The sequence below is a fragment of the Plasmopara halstedii genome (assembly GCF_900000015.1).
Source record: "Plasmopara halstedii genome assembly, contig: Scaffold_658, whole genome shotgun sequence".
Taxonomy (NCBI): domain Eukaryota; phylum Oomycota; class Peronosporomycetes; order Peronosporales; family Peronosporaceae; genus Plasmopara; species Plasmopara halstedii.
Genome location: NW_020187575.1, coordinates 270,121 through 287,681, shown reverse-complemented (window position 1 = coordinate 287,681; position 17,561 = coordinate 270,121). Strand labels below are relative to the sequence as shown.

Here is a 17,561-nt window from a genome sequence, read left to right as displayed (position 1 = left end):
CGACCTCTCTCACCCAGAGCAGGAGATTCTCTCTATCCTTCCCCTCAAAGACCTTAACCATGAGTGGCTTAGGGCGGGGGAAGTCACCCGTTAGTGACGGTGGCGTCATAGACGCGAAATGAACATCATCTGCTGCAGGTGCTCAAGCAGCGCGTTTTTTCGTAATTTGAAAACGCCTCTAGACGTGCACCGATTAGCTCGGGGCCTTGCGCAGCAAGGTGTTGCATGCTCTCAGGGCCCAGCAAGGACACCAGCTTGTTAAGCCCGTCCTGCATGCCATGGGGCAAAATGGAAATTTGTTCCATTCTCACTGGGGATCAGTTTGAATGACTCAGGTGTAGATTGACTTCAAGTGCTACCAAGTGCAGCAGGGCTGCCGTAGCTTTGCACTTTGAGGAAGCAAGAGTTAGGTCACCGACCTTTTGTTCTATACTCAGAACAAGTACGAGTTTGGCGGATCACAATCTGCTTACTCGAAGAGTAATTACAGCCTGAACCCAAGGCTTATTAAATCTTCGGTTTAAATTAAAAACTGTTTTTATTCATTTTTATCTGCGACAAAGCCGCCTAATTTTTAATGCATAGATTTTCTAAATATGTATAGTAAAGTCTAAATACATGTATAACTACTGGCTATCCAGTATTCTTCTTTGAGTGTGGTCACACCATGCCCATCTGGTGTGACACACACCCCTGTAACCAAGGAATGTGTAATCCCGTTACAGTAATGACTAAGGGTGCGCTTGGTTGTTAGGAATCATGACTCCAAAGCAATTTTGTTGAAGTCGGATCTCAAACCCCAATAAGTTCGTGGAGTTCTACGAATACGGGAATGATCCTTGGTATACCCGTTAAGTATTTTGAAATATTTAATTATAAAAAGTGTACAATTGAAAGTCAAATCTACGTGAACGCGAGACACCGTATACTCATCAAGCAGAAACGGTGAGAGACTTTCTTTCACGACTAACGCTCACGAGCTAGTGGTATGTGGCTCTTTCTTAAGATTCTGGGTTCGGTCGAAAGTGTTATGGTCAACGTTTTGAATGCATCCTTTGAACATTGCCATCACATTACGCCTTCTTAGTGGCTTAGAACCGCGTCGCTAATCCTGGGCAGAGGGTAGTTCAGGTTATGGGGATGGTGAAGATGCTGCTTTTTTTTCCACCAGAACATTTCTTATCTGGCTGGCTCTTTAAAACGGAATCCTGATAATACTTAGGCAAGTCCGCATGAATTCAGTATGCGTTTGCTTTTTTTGGGGAATGGTAAGACTACAACCCAATCCCTGTTTCGCGACGACCTGGACAGACTAATGGAGTGTTATCAAAAGTTAGCCCTTCAGCATGCTGCTTTAAATGTATTTGTCTCACAGCTATAGCGACATAGCTACGTGCACTCGGAGCATGACACTTTATCTCATTAAGGCAGAAAAAAAGATTTGCTATGAAATATAGCCGTGATAATATCAGCGAGTTGAAGTGTATCACCCCCCCTACTAAATTTGCATCGTGCAATTGTCAAAGGAATTTTCGATCGACCCCACCATTAAAAAGATGAATAAACACGTAGAGAGAGTCATGTGCTGCATTAATTTTCGCTTACTCTGTGAGTACGAGCAACTCGCTGTAGCACTGCGGTCTCTTGGCGAAAATCAAAAGAGAACATCTCTAACGCGATTAATGCGTCTCGTCAGACAATCTGTCTGCCCATGGTTTACGGTTGACATGTGCAACCGAGTAAATACCACCTTGTGTAAAGTTCGTCTCAACTTTGCTGGAAAGCGTGAGCTCTATTCGCCAGAATGTTCACCTGTTGGTAAAACTTATTGTCAAAGAATATTCTGGCTGTATTCTCACCAGTCAAAGTATTGCTAGCAGCAGCGAGATGAGCAATTTTGCTCAATTTTTTATTCAATGCCAATATTTTCGAACGCGGCTTTTTGAAGGCCGTAAAACACTATGGTCCGCTGAAATCGGCAGACTAGCCAAAGGCACTGATGCACGAGACGAATCATAAAGATTTGCACGTTTCGTACGTGCGCTCTATGTGTTCGCCCACTTACACCATTAAATTGCCATCAATTAATATTTTTTGTTTCTCTTCTGAGGTGGCAATCTCGAGGGGTCGTGCAGTATTCTGAACTTCTGAAAGTCATCGCACGTTGAGTCAGTGCTGTAATACAACAAGCCTCAGGATGATAAACAACGATGCGGACGCGCAGCTGTGCCTTCCTTGCTATACTAAAGCTGACAAGGCTCAGACGCGATTGCTTCTTATTGCAAACTTTAAAAAGCATCGTAGAGTGCATGTGCGGGCTGATGTGTATTCAGGAGCCTGAATCTGGGCACGCATTATATATATTTTTACAGCCCTGGAAATCGCCGATTCCACCCCAGCTTCTTAACCATGAAATTTTTGAAGGATTGATGGTGAATGGAGTCATGTCGTCTTATTTCGCACGAAACCTGTGCAAGATGTTAGACCGGTCAAGTCACTCCTATTAAGATAGATGTATTGTCCAATCTATATTGACCACCATCATTGCCGGGTCCCACACGCCATGCTTCCCGACCCATATAGCAAGATAATCCCGTCGGGTCTAAAGAAGCACTTGATGATATTTGCGGAAGTTATCTTGAAACGCGTACACTTGAGCACTAGCCGCAAACGTTTAATGTGCTACTCCACATCTATGCACGACTACAAATGATTATATCTTGAGCAGGATCTAGTCACACTGTGACCTACATGGCAATGTTATCAATCAGTTAAGCATCGCGGGAGTGCTTAACAGTTTTTGTGTCATAAACAGCTACATCCAGTGCACTCCCTATGGATTGACAACCGCAGTGAACTGCAATTGATTACAACCATCAACCACTTCGAAAAGTGCAGTCGACAATGCTATTTGTAGCACATTCTTTTTAAATTAGCGTTTGCGCTAGAATCCTGGCTGCATCTATGTAACGGGGTTACACGTACCCTTTTATGTATAGGGTAGATCACACAAGATGGTGTGACCGTACAAAGGTGTAGATTACACGAGTTGGTTGCATCACACAATGGTGTGGCTACACCGCAACAAGAAGCCACTACGAGGTGGGACTGCCTCCTTTCGGATTCCGGGACGTCGGGCGATTATGCTCGACACTCCACGATCGAAGAAAGTCAGCTGTATGTTGGGGCACTAAAAGCGCGGTTGAGTGACACCGTCTCTGTTCGCTTAGCGACGGGGACTTGTGTCACTGTGCCGAGGGTCCTCGTGGTCCTCGGTGTCAAGTTTCTTGACTTTGTTAGCGTGGAACGCTGCTTAGTCTGAGAGTTAGATTCAAGATATGAGTATGGCAAGGTTGGAACACCATGAGCCATGGATTGATTGGAGATCGAAGACCTTGAACGCTTGGTGCACGTCTCCTGGTGGAGCTTTGGTGAAACATGAACCCACATCTGCTAGGAAGAAGAAGCGCTATTGGCGTGGGCACTGGACCGGGATGGTCAATGTGCTGGATATCGGAGATCGAGCTGTCAAACACCAGAGGTGTTTTGGACAAGAGTTCCGAGGTTGGCCCGCGGGCTGAACGCGGAGTGGCACGTAGCCCATTGAGCAGTGCTCAAGCATTGGGGCAGTCGCTACATGCCAACAGTGGCATAGTCGACCAAGGGCCGAGGAATCGAGGGCTAGGCCCTAGTGATGTGCGTGCTTCTTATTTCCTCTCTTCTCTACCCGCTGAGAACAGCTCACGTTACAAAGCAGTTGCTGCATGCCATGTGTGGCATGGTCGAACGATGTCCGAGGCATCTTGGGCAAGGTACTTCTGATCTGCGTGGAGTAGCACCTCATCTACTGGACAAAAAGCAGCTCCTCGTCGGATGTTGTTAGAACCATCAAGGCTCCGATGGTGGATGGACTGGACGACGCCGGGTGCGTGTTCCCACTAGTCTCGATGGGACGTAACACCACTATTGAGAGGAAACGGCGAAGCCGTATGATATTTGCAAGACGCAGGGTGTATCTGCTATAGACGATAGCGCACAGCTAAACACTCTTGTCAATGGTATGACGGGAAAAAAAGGTGGCGACGTCACCCTGGAGGCTATTTCCGTGGTAGATGCTCTGACGAGATGTCCTTTGAAAGGTTTGGTGTTGCCTTGAAGGCAGGCAATCAAGCCGAGGTAGTCATTATAGACCAACCCAGAAGATTAACTCGTCGTCGCTTCTGGATGAAGCTGTTCTGGAGGACACCAAGAAAGTGCTGAACGCAAGAAATGGATCGTCGGTTCTAAAGGATGCATCGGATCTTTACTATTCTTTGGTAAAAAAATTAGAAGACGTCGTCTCCAAAGATCCGCTGTCGGTCTAACCTCCGGACCGAGGTGTGCGACATGAGATTGACCTGGTTCCGGGAACCAGTCACTGCGTAATACGGCAATGGCCCTGCCCAAAAAGCAGAGACGTCATTGACGCCTTTTTACGTGCAAAATACGAGGCAGGAATGGTGCGCGAGAGCAAGTCACCCCATTCGACACCTAGGTTTTGTGTCCGAAATCCGAACGGCATGTGGCGTATCGCTCACGTCTATAATTAGCTACGCTGCCTCCACTCAGGCGCAAACGCCGATGTTCAGAAAGTATATCCTATAGAACAATATGGCTGGCTTTGCAAAGTACAGTGCATTCGACTTGGTCGATGGGTATTACTAATTGCTGATGACAGCAAGTGATATTCCGCTGATAGTGGCAAGTACTTTGAGCGGGATGCTTTAAGAGTGGCTGGTGATGCCCCAAAGGCTGTCAAATGAGCCTGCAATATTTCAACGCAATCGTTCAGGCCTCATCGGAGGTATGTACAAACATACTTCGACGACATCTTCGTCCACAGTCGTGCGAAGCACGGGAGGACAGATGAAGAGAACCACATCGTCCATTTGAGAGTGGTGCTCGAGTGCATGCACACGAAAAGCTGTACACTTTTGCCGCTAAGTGCGTTTTCGACGCGGAAGAAATTCTCTTTTCAGGGTGCTTCATAGGGAAGCGTGACCTTCGAGCGAACCCATCTAAGGCTAAGGTCTTTGAGAGTGGTCGGTTTTAAGAAACTAGAAGGACTTGCGCAAGGGGCTTGGCTTTGCCAACTACTTGCATTAGTGTAGCGGCCATTGTCGAATCCACTTCATAGAGATATGAAATGGTGCTAGGACACCGAGCATCGGAAGGCTTTCGACAGGGACAAAAACAGCATCCTTCATGCACCAATACTGGCATTGTTAGTCCGTTAGCGTCGTCTGTGACGCGTCGGACTTTGCCATCGGTGATGCACTGCTGCAAACAGACGCCGGAGGCGAGATAAGGTGATCGCGTTCGAATCTCGCGAGCTTAAGGCTGCGGAGAGGAACTACCCCAGCCCACGTCAAAAATTAATTGCAACCTGTCAAGCTCAGGGTGCACCTGCTTCGCTCAAAGCCTTTTGTGACACACAGATCAGGCGTCAATACGCACTGCGACTCAGTCGCCTCACCTCTCGCAGAGGATGGTCTGGTGGTTCGAATTTCTTTGCAGATCATGATTTCGAGGTGAAGTATAAGCCAGGAAAGCAAAATGATTTGGCTGATGCGTTTTTCACGCAGACGAGATAATAAGCTTGATCGTGTCACGACAATGACGTCGTCAGCGACGGATTTGATCCGCGCCGCATACACGGGTGATGATATGTGTGTAGCGCTGTCAAAAGCATGGGGTTTAAAACACGGACAAGATGTTGTCCGCCTGTTTGCGCGCACGATTACACCGATATTCGTTTAATAAGGGGTTGCTGTATTATAACACGGATTCGACGCCTACGCCACAAATTGTGGTTATTCACGATTAGAATTTGAAAAAGCCGTATTCTCCATGAGGCCCACGACACCCCACTTAATGGTCATTTTGGTCGTGAGACGAAGTACAGCTGAGTTACCGCTATTGGTGGGCCAAGCTGAACAAATGGAGCAAATACGTGCGCACGTGTCAGACGTGTCCGAGTGTGAATCCCTCTTCGAATACGGCGGCGCCGCTGGCCGATTTACCGGTACCGTCCAGGTGTTGGTAGCCCATAAGTTTGGAGTTTGTGTTTGGCCTGCCGAGGGGCTCGGCGTCCAACAGCGGTGTGGCGGTCTCTGTGGACCGTTTGAGCAAGATGGCTTATCTTGTGATATTGCCGGACACCGTCGGCGGTGTGGGTGCAGCGACGCTGTTTGTGGCTCGTATCGTTTGACAACATAAACTCCCGGAGTCAATTGTCTATGACAGAGACCCAAGCTTCACTGGAAATTTTGGGCGAATATCTTCAGGATGCTGGGCACCAAGTTTACTATGTCAAGAGCAAACCATCCGCAGACCGATGATCAGACTGAGCGCGTGAACCGCGTCGTTGATGACGTACTTCGCTGCGTAAGCGCTGAGACGCCGAAGCGCTGAAGCGCCATGCTGCCACTCGTAGAGACTGCTCTGAACAATGTAGTGCATGCGTCTACACGCCGTACTTCGTGAACGGGCCTTTGAATCCTCGATCCCGCTGATGCCGCTATCCCATGGCTCAGGGATTGGTGGGTAAGGAATAGCCGAACGGCTAGCTGATGTCAACCCCTCACTGTCCCTAAAGAAGTCAATGACTTGCAGTCTGTGGCCTAAGACACGTTCGCGATGCGATGGCTGAAGGCAATACATGCAGAAAGAAGGTGCAGACGGAAGAAGCAGAAGAAATATTGAAGACAATGACCGGAGACCTGGTTAAAATGAGTGCTAACAACCTACACATGAAGCCTCTGCTGTCTTTAAGGCAAGGCTCCGTCTACATTTATTGGACATATTAAGATCATGGTAATGCGAGGCCTTGCCTATACGCTAAATCTTCCAAGGAAGATGCACACCCTGTTTTATGTGGGCTTGCTTAAGCCGTACCGGGATTCGAGGCAAATTCGTTGGCGCCGGGTCGGCGCCCAAAAACGCTCGGCCACCCAGAAGCTGAACCAGTAACTGGTTTTGAGCAAGGAGTGCAACAATTTCCATTTTCAACGGCGCAAGGCTTCCACCGTCGCACGAAATGACGTATTCGTCTGCTCGACGGCTTGGAGCCGTTCCAACAGAGCGCGATAATTCTCAACGTTGGGCAGTCGATGCACAAAGTGCTCTAGGCTCTTGAGGTCTTCCGCACAGTGTTACCCGATCTCGCAAAGATGCTTGGCGAAATGCTGATGGTAACAGACCTTGTCCTTCAACTCTCGAAGATCTTCGCCGGTAACCCGACGCCAATCTTCCAAGTCGTCATCGCTCGCCGCCGACTCTTCTCGATGCAAATGGTGGCATCTACTACCACGTGGAACGCCTTGTGGATCGACATCGTCGACAGGGTCAAATCCAATATCTCGTGAAGTGGCGGGGTTACCCAAACTCCGCGAACTGACGAATGTTTGAGGTGCCACTTTGACAAGGCTGCCTAGACGTCGTGGATGCTTGTGATCAGAGGGATCCTGACGCTTCTATTCGTTGCACGCCTGCGCTTCTCGGCAGTAATCCGGAAAGCCGGAGGGCCGTGAGCTGAGCTCAAATTATGGCCCTTTGCTGCTGTGATTGTAGACTCACCCGTGTGCAGCCACAGAGCTCGCTGGAGGGGGATGGATTACTACACGTGTCGCAGGGCGAAATTCTCAGAATTCGGCATTGCGCCTTGGGTTTTGCAAACTCAGTTCCAGGATGGCACTGCCACTTCCCTGTGGCTTCGCTGTAAGGTAGACAGCGAAGAACGTTTCCGGTGCCGCTGCACCCATCGCTCAAAGAGCTCATCATAATTTGCAGCGGTTTTGCCAGAGGCGAGCACCACAGGAATAGTCCGCACTGTGTGTACGGAAGCGCCTCCTTTTGAGCTCAAAGTCGAGCGCGGAACCGATTCATTGGAATTTCTTGTGGTTCTAAGAAGCGAACTCGGAGAGCTTACCGCTAATCAAGCTCAGCTTATGTAGTGGCCGGGGAGCCGACTACATAGATGCCTAACGATTGAGTGATCGCGTATTTTGCTTCAGTAGCGGGTTCTGCCGAGCGGAAGCCGTATTCAACACGAGGATCAAGAATTAAACGTGGATACGAGCGCATGAGAGCCGCCGTGTGGGCAGCCTCCAGCTGCTGCTTCTGTGCCTCGTCGAGGCAATTGGTAATAATACCACTGTCCCCAGAAGACGTCAGGGAACGGACACAGTGTCCGCAAGTTTCGAGCTGAGCTGACGTCGATCCTCTTCGACTTTCAATGCTGGGAAAGGAGTTTCTGAATTGAAGTCGACTTCCTCCAAATTCTCGACGAGAGCATCCTTCGCCCGTGGCGGGCGCGGTTGGTGGCGCTTGGTTGCCGAGGGCTTGGGATGTGCTTCCCGTGAAACCTCGGACGTCGTGTCCGGAGATGCACTCTGTACATAAAAAGAAGAAGATGAAGAAGAAGAAGGGCTTTATCCGCGGGCGCCCTCAGAACGTGCTAGGCTGGGTGTTTTTTGTGTCATATACACAACGCTCATTGAGCAGAGAATGTTCAAAGATGGTCCTAGGGACGTAATGGTGTATCAGACACGCGAGCTTCATATGAGGCGACATTTAAATGTGAATTGTGGGTTTCCACAATTTTGTGGGGGGCTGTGTAACGGGATTACACGTACTTTTGTATGAAAGGGCGGGTCATACAAGATGGTGTGCCCGTACATAGGCTGGATTACACAAATTGGTTTAATCACACTATTGTGTGGCTATACCGTAACACGATGCCACTTCCTGGCGGGACTGCCAGTAGTTATGCATATTAATTAGGTGTTGCTATTTATTAAGACATTCTAAGGTTTAACATATTGTCGGCTCTGCCGCAGCTTAAACAATAAATTACAGTTTTAATTTTGAAAAATAGAGTGCATTTGCTTTGATTAGGGCTCTGGGCACTCTTGGAGGTTGCGGGTTGCGATCCACTCCACTCGTACTGGTTCTGGTATAGAACGTAAGGTCAATCATTGAAGATAGCTATCCTCCTCTATACACTTAGAAGCGCTCTAAATGGGCTCATACAGGAGGGCTGATATGTACAGCTCTTGTCAAACATTCAATTTTGGCGACTTTGTTGTCCTGCACTCCTATTCAATCACACCATAGGAATGATTATTTCATCTCAGTATGATCTTCCAGCGCGATGGACGTTTGTGCTGCTGTAGAGGGTGAAAAATTTCGCTTATCTACTGAGGAGATCCGCGGTACTCGCAGATGCTTTTTCTATATAAAATATATACTCTTTGTGTGCCCCATTTGTACTCTGCTGAAATTACATAGAATCGGACTGTCAAGCATGGTCGCCCGACAGTTTCATCGCGGGAAACGTCATTTTGAGAAGCTACTCGCTCTAGAAGGATTTAATGCTCGAAGTTGTCCAAAATTAAAGGTCGGGCATTGAGAGCCGTGAAAAGTCCAAAAATAGCGCAACCGTTAGAAATAGTGGACAGTGTGTCGATGCAGTAATGATGCCGAATACGTTAAGATATCTAAAATTCCTGCGACGGGGACACCGGTACATACGTCATGGATTCTGTTAAGATCTGAAGTAAAGCCTAACGACTTTGACAGCGTGAAGCTTTCCCATAAATTTGAAGTATGATCTCACCTTAGTTTTGGCGGTGTTGGAACGCCATGAGCCACAAACTTATCGGATTAATACGGTAAGGTGCAATGAACTTCTCTCTAAGCCTTTGTCGACTTTTGAATCATTTTTGCAAGAAGGTAGTTTTGCTTGTAAGGCGGGAACGAAGCTACGACAGGTCATGTGCAGTTGCCGAACTGCCTAGCAATAAAATTGCGGAGTGCGTGGGGCAGAGCCTTAAGGCAAAAGAGGCGGTGGATCAAGCTTGCTGGATAGAAGCAGTAAAAGGAGGTATTTTATCGTGATCCTCGGTGTATCGCTACTGAGTTTCAGGTAGAAATCCCGCTTGCTGTGGATATCTTTGTTCATCGGCCAAAAACGGCTTAATGCCTGTGTATCCTGATCATAGCAGGTAAAGCGTGGGAAATGATTCTCTTGCACCTGACAAGGCAGTTGCAGCTCTCAAGTGAAGTTGAAAGAAATAACTCATCCTTTATACTGTAAACTACTGCTTCCTTGTGACCAGCCCAACGTGCGGACCATTGAAGCTCCTGGGGTGAGTACTCTTCACCCGTGTATCAAGTGACCGATGCTGTCGCGATAGAGATTGCCCTTCATTATAACTTCTGATCCTTGCGGTTCAGAAGATGTATTCCGTATTAAGTGCATGCCAATTACTTTTCAGATAAGAGGGTATTTGCAGAAGGTTTTGGTGCGGACTTCACCAATTTGAAACCTCTCCACGACGATGATTAGTATTTTGCAAGAGGTTCGATCACCATTGCGGCGACAAGACTACATAATTCCCGGGCGTAATTACTAGTTTTCAACTCATAGGTGAGCAAGAATCCCGAATGAGCTCTACCTTTGGTTAGGTGGTGCAAACATGTTGCTTTAAATCTTCTGATGTGAGAGGAGCATTTTTCACAGACAAAGTACACCTCAATGTCCCTCCCTGCGCGATCTTTTCTAGCTTGGCGCGACACGCTGTTTTGACTCGGAGCAGAGCAAAATTGTGGCCATTTAAACTTCACTAATCAACAGACTGATATAGTCTCTGTTCCGGCCTCAAAGCTCGGAAGCTCAACGTAGCGCTCTCGGGTTGAGATTTATTTATTTTTGCCCAGTCGACACCCATGGTGGGCTTCTTGAGGTGTCTCACTAGCGCATTTGCATAGCTGGTGAGCACCTCCGAGCGAGCGATTACCGTAATTGACCCTTCGTCAACACGTTCCGTGATCCCGTCTGGATGAACTTTCAACTTAAGCAAAACTGGTTTAGATGGCCCAGAAGAATATCAAATAACTTGGCGTATCATGAGTCGGTCGCGGATGGATTTTAGAGTAGGATTATGTGCAATGAGGTTCCCGGGCAGTGCACATTAGAAACTTGCCTTTTAAAAGTCAATAAACGCACAGGTACTAGACACGCACGCCTAACCCAGGAGCTATACTGAGATACTCTACCATAACTAGTTGTCGATGTTGCTACACTATTGTAAAATAGGACATAATAAGGAGGTATACTATATACACCAATACTAAATATATACGTTTGACCATATCTCATAATATAATTAAGCTCACGCGACTAGAAGCTTACATAACACGGACCTCTTACAAACGGACTTCATATGTACCAATACTTCGATGTTGATAAATATTTACATTCGCACGAAAGAGTAATGTAAATTTCATATAACTGCACAACAGTGTATTGTGCAAAAATGAATGGTGTATGTAAACAATACTACAGTACGTACCCCGGAACACTGACTGTGTTTTCTTCCAATACTATTCTAGCGTCAAGATGACCAATCTCTCCAGTACTCGTGCACGGTTGTAATAAAATCAGAATTTTTCTACTATCAGTTTTAGCACTGTACATTCTTTCACGATCAGTCCGCTTGGCCGTTTTTGGGCGTTTTTTGCAGCACTAAAAATGTCATAACTCAGCAACTACTGCATTAGTGGCAACTCGTGCTCGACGTCCAGTCAATACAAATTCTCTTTTGACTCTGTCTCTTATCTATATACCGATAAAAGCGATATATTCGCGAAAATCTCTTGGCGTGGAACATCACCAGCAATTTTACTTTATTGAGCCTTTGTCAAAGCTAAAATTTCTCAAAAATCAGCAGTAGAGACCGCCAGATCCTCGATCACAATGGCTCCTGACTAAAACCCGTCTCCCCATCGAACTCTGCACACTCCATCGCGCTATCGCTGTATACGGCACTGAACTTCGAAAATCGCTCACCGCACCAAGTCGTTGATGCATTTTCATTCTAGGGTATTGTAATGAGCTACACTTAGCCATTACAATATGTTTTGACTTTTACGAGAATTGTTCACTGTTCCCGTGCACTAATCCCACGGCTTCTCTTGAGAAGTCTTTGAGCCATTGGTGGCATTGACTGAGGAGGAGGCAGCGATACAGTCCGTATTAGAGGCGATCGCTCCGATGGACTTTCACTCTAAGCTTAGATGTATGTTACACATGAATCATACTTTTATCATATTTCCATGCAGTTGAGAATAATACATATGTCTTATACCGGACTATACTATAACACCGACAGCTTGCCAGTGATTGGGTAAAAGGCAGAGGCTTACTGAACCTGACATTATTTCTTAAATTATACATCCCATCCCGTAAAACACTGAGTCTGAGCACACCAGTCTAGGGGCGGACATGTCCAAGGAGGGTTTTCTGCTAGTGCACGATGAGGGCCGCCGTAGCCATATTTACTACTGTGTGCTCGGGGAAGGCAAGATGCAGTTTTATACAAGACGAGATCGTGGTGTGATGGTTCGAGAGGTCATTCTCTCACGTTCAAGGCTCAAAGTGCGCGGCATTACAGACGAAGATGGTCGCGGCTGTCCATACAGCTTTTCCGTTAGATTACAGCGGTCAAGAATTCGTGATGGTAGAGTACTTGTATATGGAGCGCCAATCTTATTGGTGATGAGTGCACCCACGTGGGGCGAGCGCAAGGCGTGGGGAAATGCCATCCACGCGTGGCAGCGCAATTATTGGGGCGAACCGCAGCACAAAATGCTAGGTTTGGCACCTGATGAACTTGAAGTCTTTTTTGAAACACAATTCAAGGCCTTACAAATGGTGTTGCAAACCGCAGTGCCTGAGTCATGTAAAAGTGCTGTGGGCAGAGCAAAGAAACAGAGAGCCGCGGCAGCAGCGGCGGCTGTGCCCAAGGCGCTCTTTGGAAGAGCTCAAGCAGTAAAAAACGTGGGGAATAATGTGAGCAAGAAGATTAGAGAAAAAGCGATCTCCTTTTCTCTGCCACCTATGGGACTTAGCGTGTCCACGTCGGTGCCGACTGCGTGATCAAGGAAATGAAGAGAAATGATATTTGTCTCTTGGATCCATGTTAATTTATATTCGAAGGTAAAGCTTCATTCATGTACTCTAGCAAACTAAATACTTAAGGGCATCCATCGGCCAGTGGTGATAGAGGCTGCAGAATGATGTTTTGGTGAATTGCAGCAGAAGATGTTGGTGCATTAGTATCTCTTTCTTTCTTGTTCTGTTCTCGATAAATTTTATATGACAACATGCCTGTCCTGACGAGTGGACTGGGCGCAATAGTAATATTTAAAGGCACAGAGCAAACAAGGCGAAGGCTAGTACTGATTTCCTTGAGCATGCAAAGCCATCCTTATGTCGCTTCATACAAGTCTGATGGTACCTCTCAAGAAAACACAGATGACTTTTTACAATGATATCGTAGTAGATGCTCTTAGATTAAAAACAAGAAGACTAGCTACCTGCTACATTGCTCTGACAGTTCGAAATGTATTATGGAAACCAAAGTATGCAAATTATAAAGTGTCAATGATGTATGAAGCGATAAATTCATTTACACACTTAAATTTCTTTCTCATTTGTCTGAGCCGCTTCATTTCTTTGTTTCTCCTGCTGGAGTGCTAACTGCATCGCGTTGTGAATCATACGGCAGTCCGTCGTGTACGGAATCGAATAGTCGACGAACGAGCCTGTTACCAGCACAAGAAATAGCGTTCAAAGTTACACGACTACCGACCAACATTAGTTTAGCAAAGTCGTTGCCGCAAACCTAAGACACCCAGAATCGCAAATGGTGTGTATGACTTCCGCTTAATGCTGATAGGAATGCCGATCAAGACTCCGGCAATGCAGCACTAACGATGACAACGAAAGTCAGGGTATACGTCCAAGCAGTGATATTAAATCGAAATTATCACCAAAATTTGCCGGTTTATCATGCAGGATGTAAGCATTTGCTGCAACTGAGCCGAATCCTCATTGCCTTTTGGCTGCAGACCCTCGTCATTCCTCTTTAGGAACATATCGTCGACTGGGCATCGCACAGTATATTTGTGTGATACACACCATAAGACCTGGACGAATATCAAAGTACTAGTTATTGCTTATTGTGATATTTAAGCTCAGTACTCAAGTATCGTCTTAGCGTTCGCTATTCGCCATAGCGATATAATGGGTTTCGTTCGTATTTTTTGGCTGTGCTACCATTAGCCCTGTATTTGTTAACTGGATCGGAGAAGAAATGTTTCTGCCGGATCGGCTCGTTCCGATGGATGGAACAATGCTCATTGCAGCTTAAATTATGCTGTTCAGGAAGTTTCTGCATACGACATCAAATGATGAATGCGTCAATCATTTCAACAAGATAAAATTAAGTATATCAAGATACTTCGGCATTATGTTCTGCAAATTAAACTAGAGTATAGAAATGGAGTCGATTTTCGCCATTCGAGTGTGTATGACTTGGGCGTTGGGTGTCAGCACAATATTTGCTAAGTGAGAAAAATGATCAATTTTGAATTACATATCCGGTACCTCCATCTTTTTTTTTTCTAATGAATTACTCATTTCTTACTGAGCAAACCAGTGAATAATATTACATTTAGGGCATTGTAGCTTTATTTAAGGTTCATATTATACTACCTCGAAATTATGAAATCCTGACGTGCTCAAAAAACCTATCATTATACCTAGTATTTTCTAGATTGTGATCACACCGTTATTAAATTTATAGCCATGAGGGCAATCGACTGTTTTGCTCGGTGATTACGATGTGGTGACAAAAAAACCAGTGGTCCACTTTCTTTGTTACATAATGAACATGTTAGAGCAGCGCTGCACGCCGCGCGTGTGGTCTATCGTTCTGCTGCTTTCCCTTACTTTCATGGCCATCCATCTGAATTTTGAACTTGTGTGGAATACGCCATCATCGTCAAATCACGCATTTCACCGCGTGGATCAAGTCATCGTGCAGAACCATTCGGACCCTAAGCTGCAATTTGTTCAGACGCTTCACAATATTGCACAAAACACGTCACAATCGAGAGGAATTGTTATGCCCGTTTACGACGCAAATGTCAAAGTGGCAGCCTCGTTGATTCTCGAATTGCGGACTATGGGTGTCAATGTCTCGATTGAATTGCCACATTGTGGAGATTTATCAATTGACATGCAACGTTTACTTCCTCAAAAAGCAGCCTTTGGTTTGATTCATATTTATGACGTATGTGAGGTGGCAGCGGCTGCAACGATTGAGGGAAATGATGCTCAAAAACTGTTTTGTGAAAATATTGCAGCATGCCACGCTAAATTTCGATCATTCGATGTTAAAATCATTTCAGTCATTTATTCGAAATTTGAAGAAGTGATGATGATCGACGCTGATACGAGCTACTTCATTAGCCCAACACTATTATGGAACACAGCGAGATACAAAGCCACTGGCACGTTTATCATGAATGATCGCATCGCACACGAAATTTATTACATGGCGGAACGCATTGGTGGATCTGGAAATGTCTCAGCGCAGCATCGGTACATGGCACGCTTTGATCCTACGCCCTTTCGCTTTCTTCCTACGTTGGAGCGTGCGAAAGCTACCCTGCCAAATCCTGTATCGCTCCAATTACAATTTGAACCGAGTGATTATTTACTCAGTAGTCACTCGTGGAATCTCCGAACTGGACATCAAGTTGACTCGTCCCTTATTTTGTGGAACAAGAAGAAACAACCACGCGCTACTGCCATTCTTGGGTCATTTAAGACGCTTAGTGACATTGGTTCACCTCCGTCATATGGTGACAAGGAGTTGTACTTTTATGCTGCAGAATTAGCTGAATCCCAATACTCTTTCTCTGATTATGCTATTGGGGCGGTCGGGTTAGAATATTTCGACTATGGTGAGAACAAATCGACTTTATGCGGCGATATGGCGCAGGTTTTTCCAATCAAGCAAGCGAACTGGAAGGATGTTCCGCTGTTTTACTTGAATACTGACCGCATTTTGCACTTCAAACCGGAAAGTCAACCGGTATACTATATGAAAGCTCGTTTAGCAGATGTCTATGTTGGACCGTTTGGGGAACGTCGCATGGAATGCCCGTTTGAGATGACAGGAGCCCAATTTTCTCAAGCTGAAGCAAGACATTTGACTGCACGTCAACAACTGTATGCTCTAGTGAGTGAATGGGAACGAATTTTTCTGGACAGCGCAAGTAGCTTAACATCAAAAGAAGCGAAAAATGCTGCGATCGATGGCATGGTTGAGGACCAGATGCGTGAAATGCGAGCCGCGTATCAGCATGTAAAGATTCCAAACCATTAGCGATCATTGCGACAAGAAGGTATTTAGTTCAACATCATTATTGAGTACAAAGGAGTATGCATCTAATTTGCTTCATTTACTTTGCTTATTTGATGTCAACAACAAGAATGACTCCAATATAATTGTTGAAGCTATAGACGACATATCAAAATACATTGCAAAGAATGTTATTATGCCCACTGCAACTGCAAATGTGAAGCCTAACAAGATGATTAACGTAAGAAAAATAATTTTACAAAATTGACATGCTTTTTCTTGAAATTACGAAGAAAATGAAGACTGTTTGAATGCGGATCTATTAGCTCGTCACTTTGAATGTGGAAGAGCAAAGACAAAATAAAGATAACCGAGGAAGACAGACAAATGCGTTATTAAATAGTCAAGTATCATGGTCATCATAATGGCATGGCGCCTAGCTTTGACTTAATTAGCTGATCAACATTTGCCGAGGATATAATTTTTATCAACAAATTCGTTCTCGCAAATCAGATATAGGTCGAATATACGGGTGCGTACATGTAGGAATAACCTTCCTCTTTATCTCCAAAGACCGTCATGGAATACGTGCATGGTTTCGAAATAAATAAATGGAGTGGTGGTATTCTAACAGTGGCACATCTAACGCAATTTTATTTTAGATAGTAAACCTGTATTATTCCGGGTCGACTAGAGACTTTCAAAAAGCTTCTGCTTATAATTGACCAAATAGGGTTAGCGCAAATGGTGATTCAAGACTTGGAAGCGTATACCTTTAACCTCAAGGTATTTATATCTACTAAGGGCTAGTGATTCACCTCCGGAAAATTTATGAGCAGGTGCCGGGGGAAGCATTGCCAAATCTTGCAGAGGTCTATGAAGTACGACCGCTTCTACGACTTTAAAGGCCAGAGCAAAGAATAATTCATTGTACACGAGATGTGGATTCAGCCTTACGTCAATCAGATCAAGAGCGAGTTGCGTTAGCAATCTCCAAGCTTAGCAGTCGTAAGGGGGGGACAATAATCACTCTTAGAGTAAGCGGATTGCGATACGCTAACTCATACTTAATTCTTGTAAAGAACGAAAGGTCTGTGGCCTCAAGTACGTCAAGCCTTTTGCTACGGCAGCCTCGCTGCACTTGGTAGCACTTGTAGTCAATCTACACTTGAGTCGTTCAGACTGATCCTCTGTGAGGATCGAGGAATTTTCTTTTTTGCCTTAGGACATGCAGGACGGACTTAATAAGCTGATGTCCTTGCTTGGCCCTGAGGGCGTGCAACATCTTGTAGCACAAGGCCA

General features: G+C 45.7%; 4 protein-coding genes across 4 annotated transcripts; 2 read left to right on the top strand and 2 right to left on the bottom strand.

Annotated features, from left to right (window-relative positions):
- Positions 1–12,328: 12,328 nt before the first annotated feature.
- PHALS_13237 (conserved hypothetical protein) lies at positions 12,329–12,982 on the top strand (the record flags this gene model as incomplete). The annotated part of the gene is made up of 1 exon (XM_024728956.1): positions 12,329–12,982. The coding sequence occupies one exon, from the start codon at positions 12,329–12,331 to the stop codon at positions 12,980–12,982; it is 654 nt and encodes a 217-aa protein (XP_024579381.1).
- Positions 12,983–12,984: 2 nt separating this feature from the next.
- On the bottom strand, positions 12,985–13,506 carry PHALS_14678 (uncharacterized protein). Its single transcript, XM_024728955.2, has one exon. The coding sequence runs from the start codon at positions 13,299–13,301 to the stop codon at positions 13,080–13,082; it is 222 nt and encodes a 73-aa protein (XP_024579380.1). The 5' UTR covers positions 13,302–13,506; the 3' UTR covers positions 12,985–13,079.
- Positions 13,507–13,522: 16 nt separating this feature from the next.
- On the bottom strand, positions 13,523–13,983 carry PHALS_13236 (uncharacterized protein; the record flags this gene model as incomplete). The annotated part of the gene is made up of 3 exons (XM_024728954.1): positions 13,523–13,650; positions 13,731–13,815; positions 13,879–13,983. The coding sequence occupies 3 exons, from the start codon at positions 13,981–13,983 to the stop codon at positions 13,523–13,525; spliced, it is 318 nt and encodes a 105-aa protein (XP_024579379.1).
- Positions 13,984–14,780: 797 nt separating this feature from the next.
- PHALS_13235 (hypothetical protein F442_08617) lies at positions 14,781–16,283 on the top strand (the record flags this gene model as incomplete). Its single annotated transcript, XM_024728953.1, has 1 exon — positions 14,781–16,283. One exon carries the CDS (start codon positions 14,781–14,783, stop codon positions 16,281–16,283), a length of 1,503 nt encoding a protein of 500 aa, XP_024579378.1.
- Positions 16,284–17,561: the final 1,278 nt, after the last annotated feature.

What these genes read in the sequence shown, in the direction of transcription:
- PHALS_14678 (XM_024728955.2), bottom strand. Translation starts at nt 13,301, where the DNA reads ATGCTCAAGGAAATCAGTACTAGCCTTCGCCTTGTTTGCTCTGTGCCT.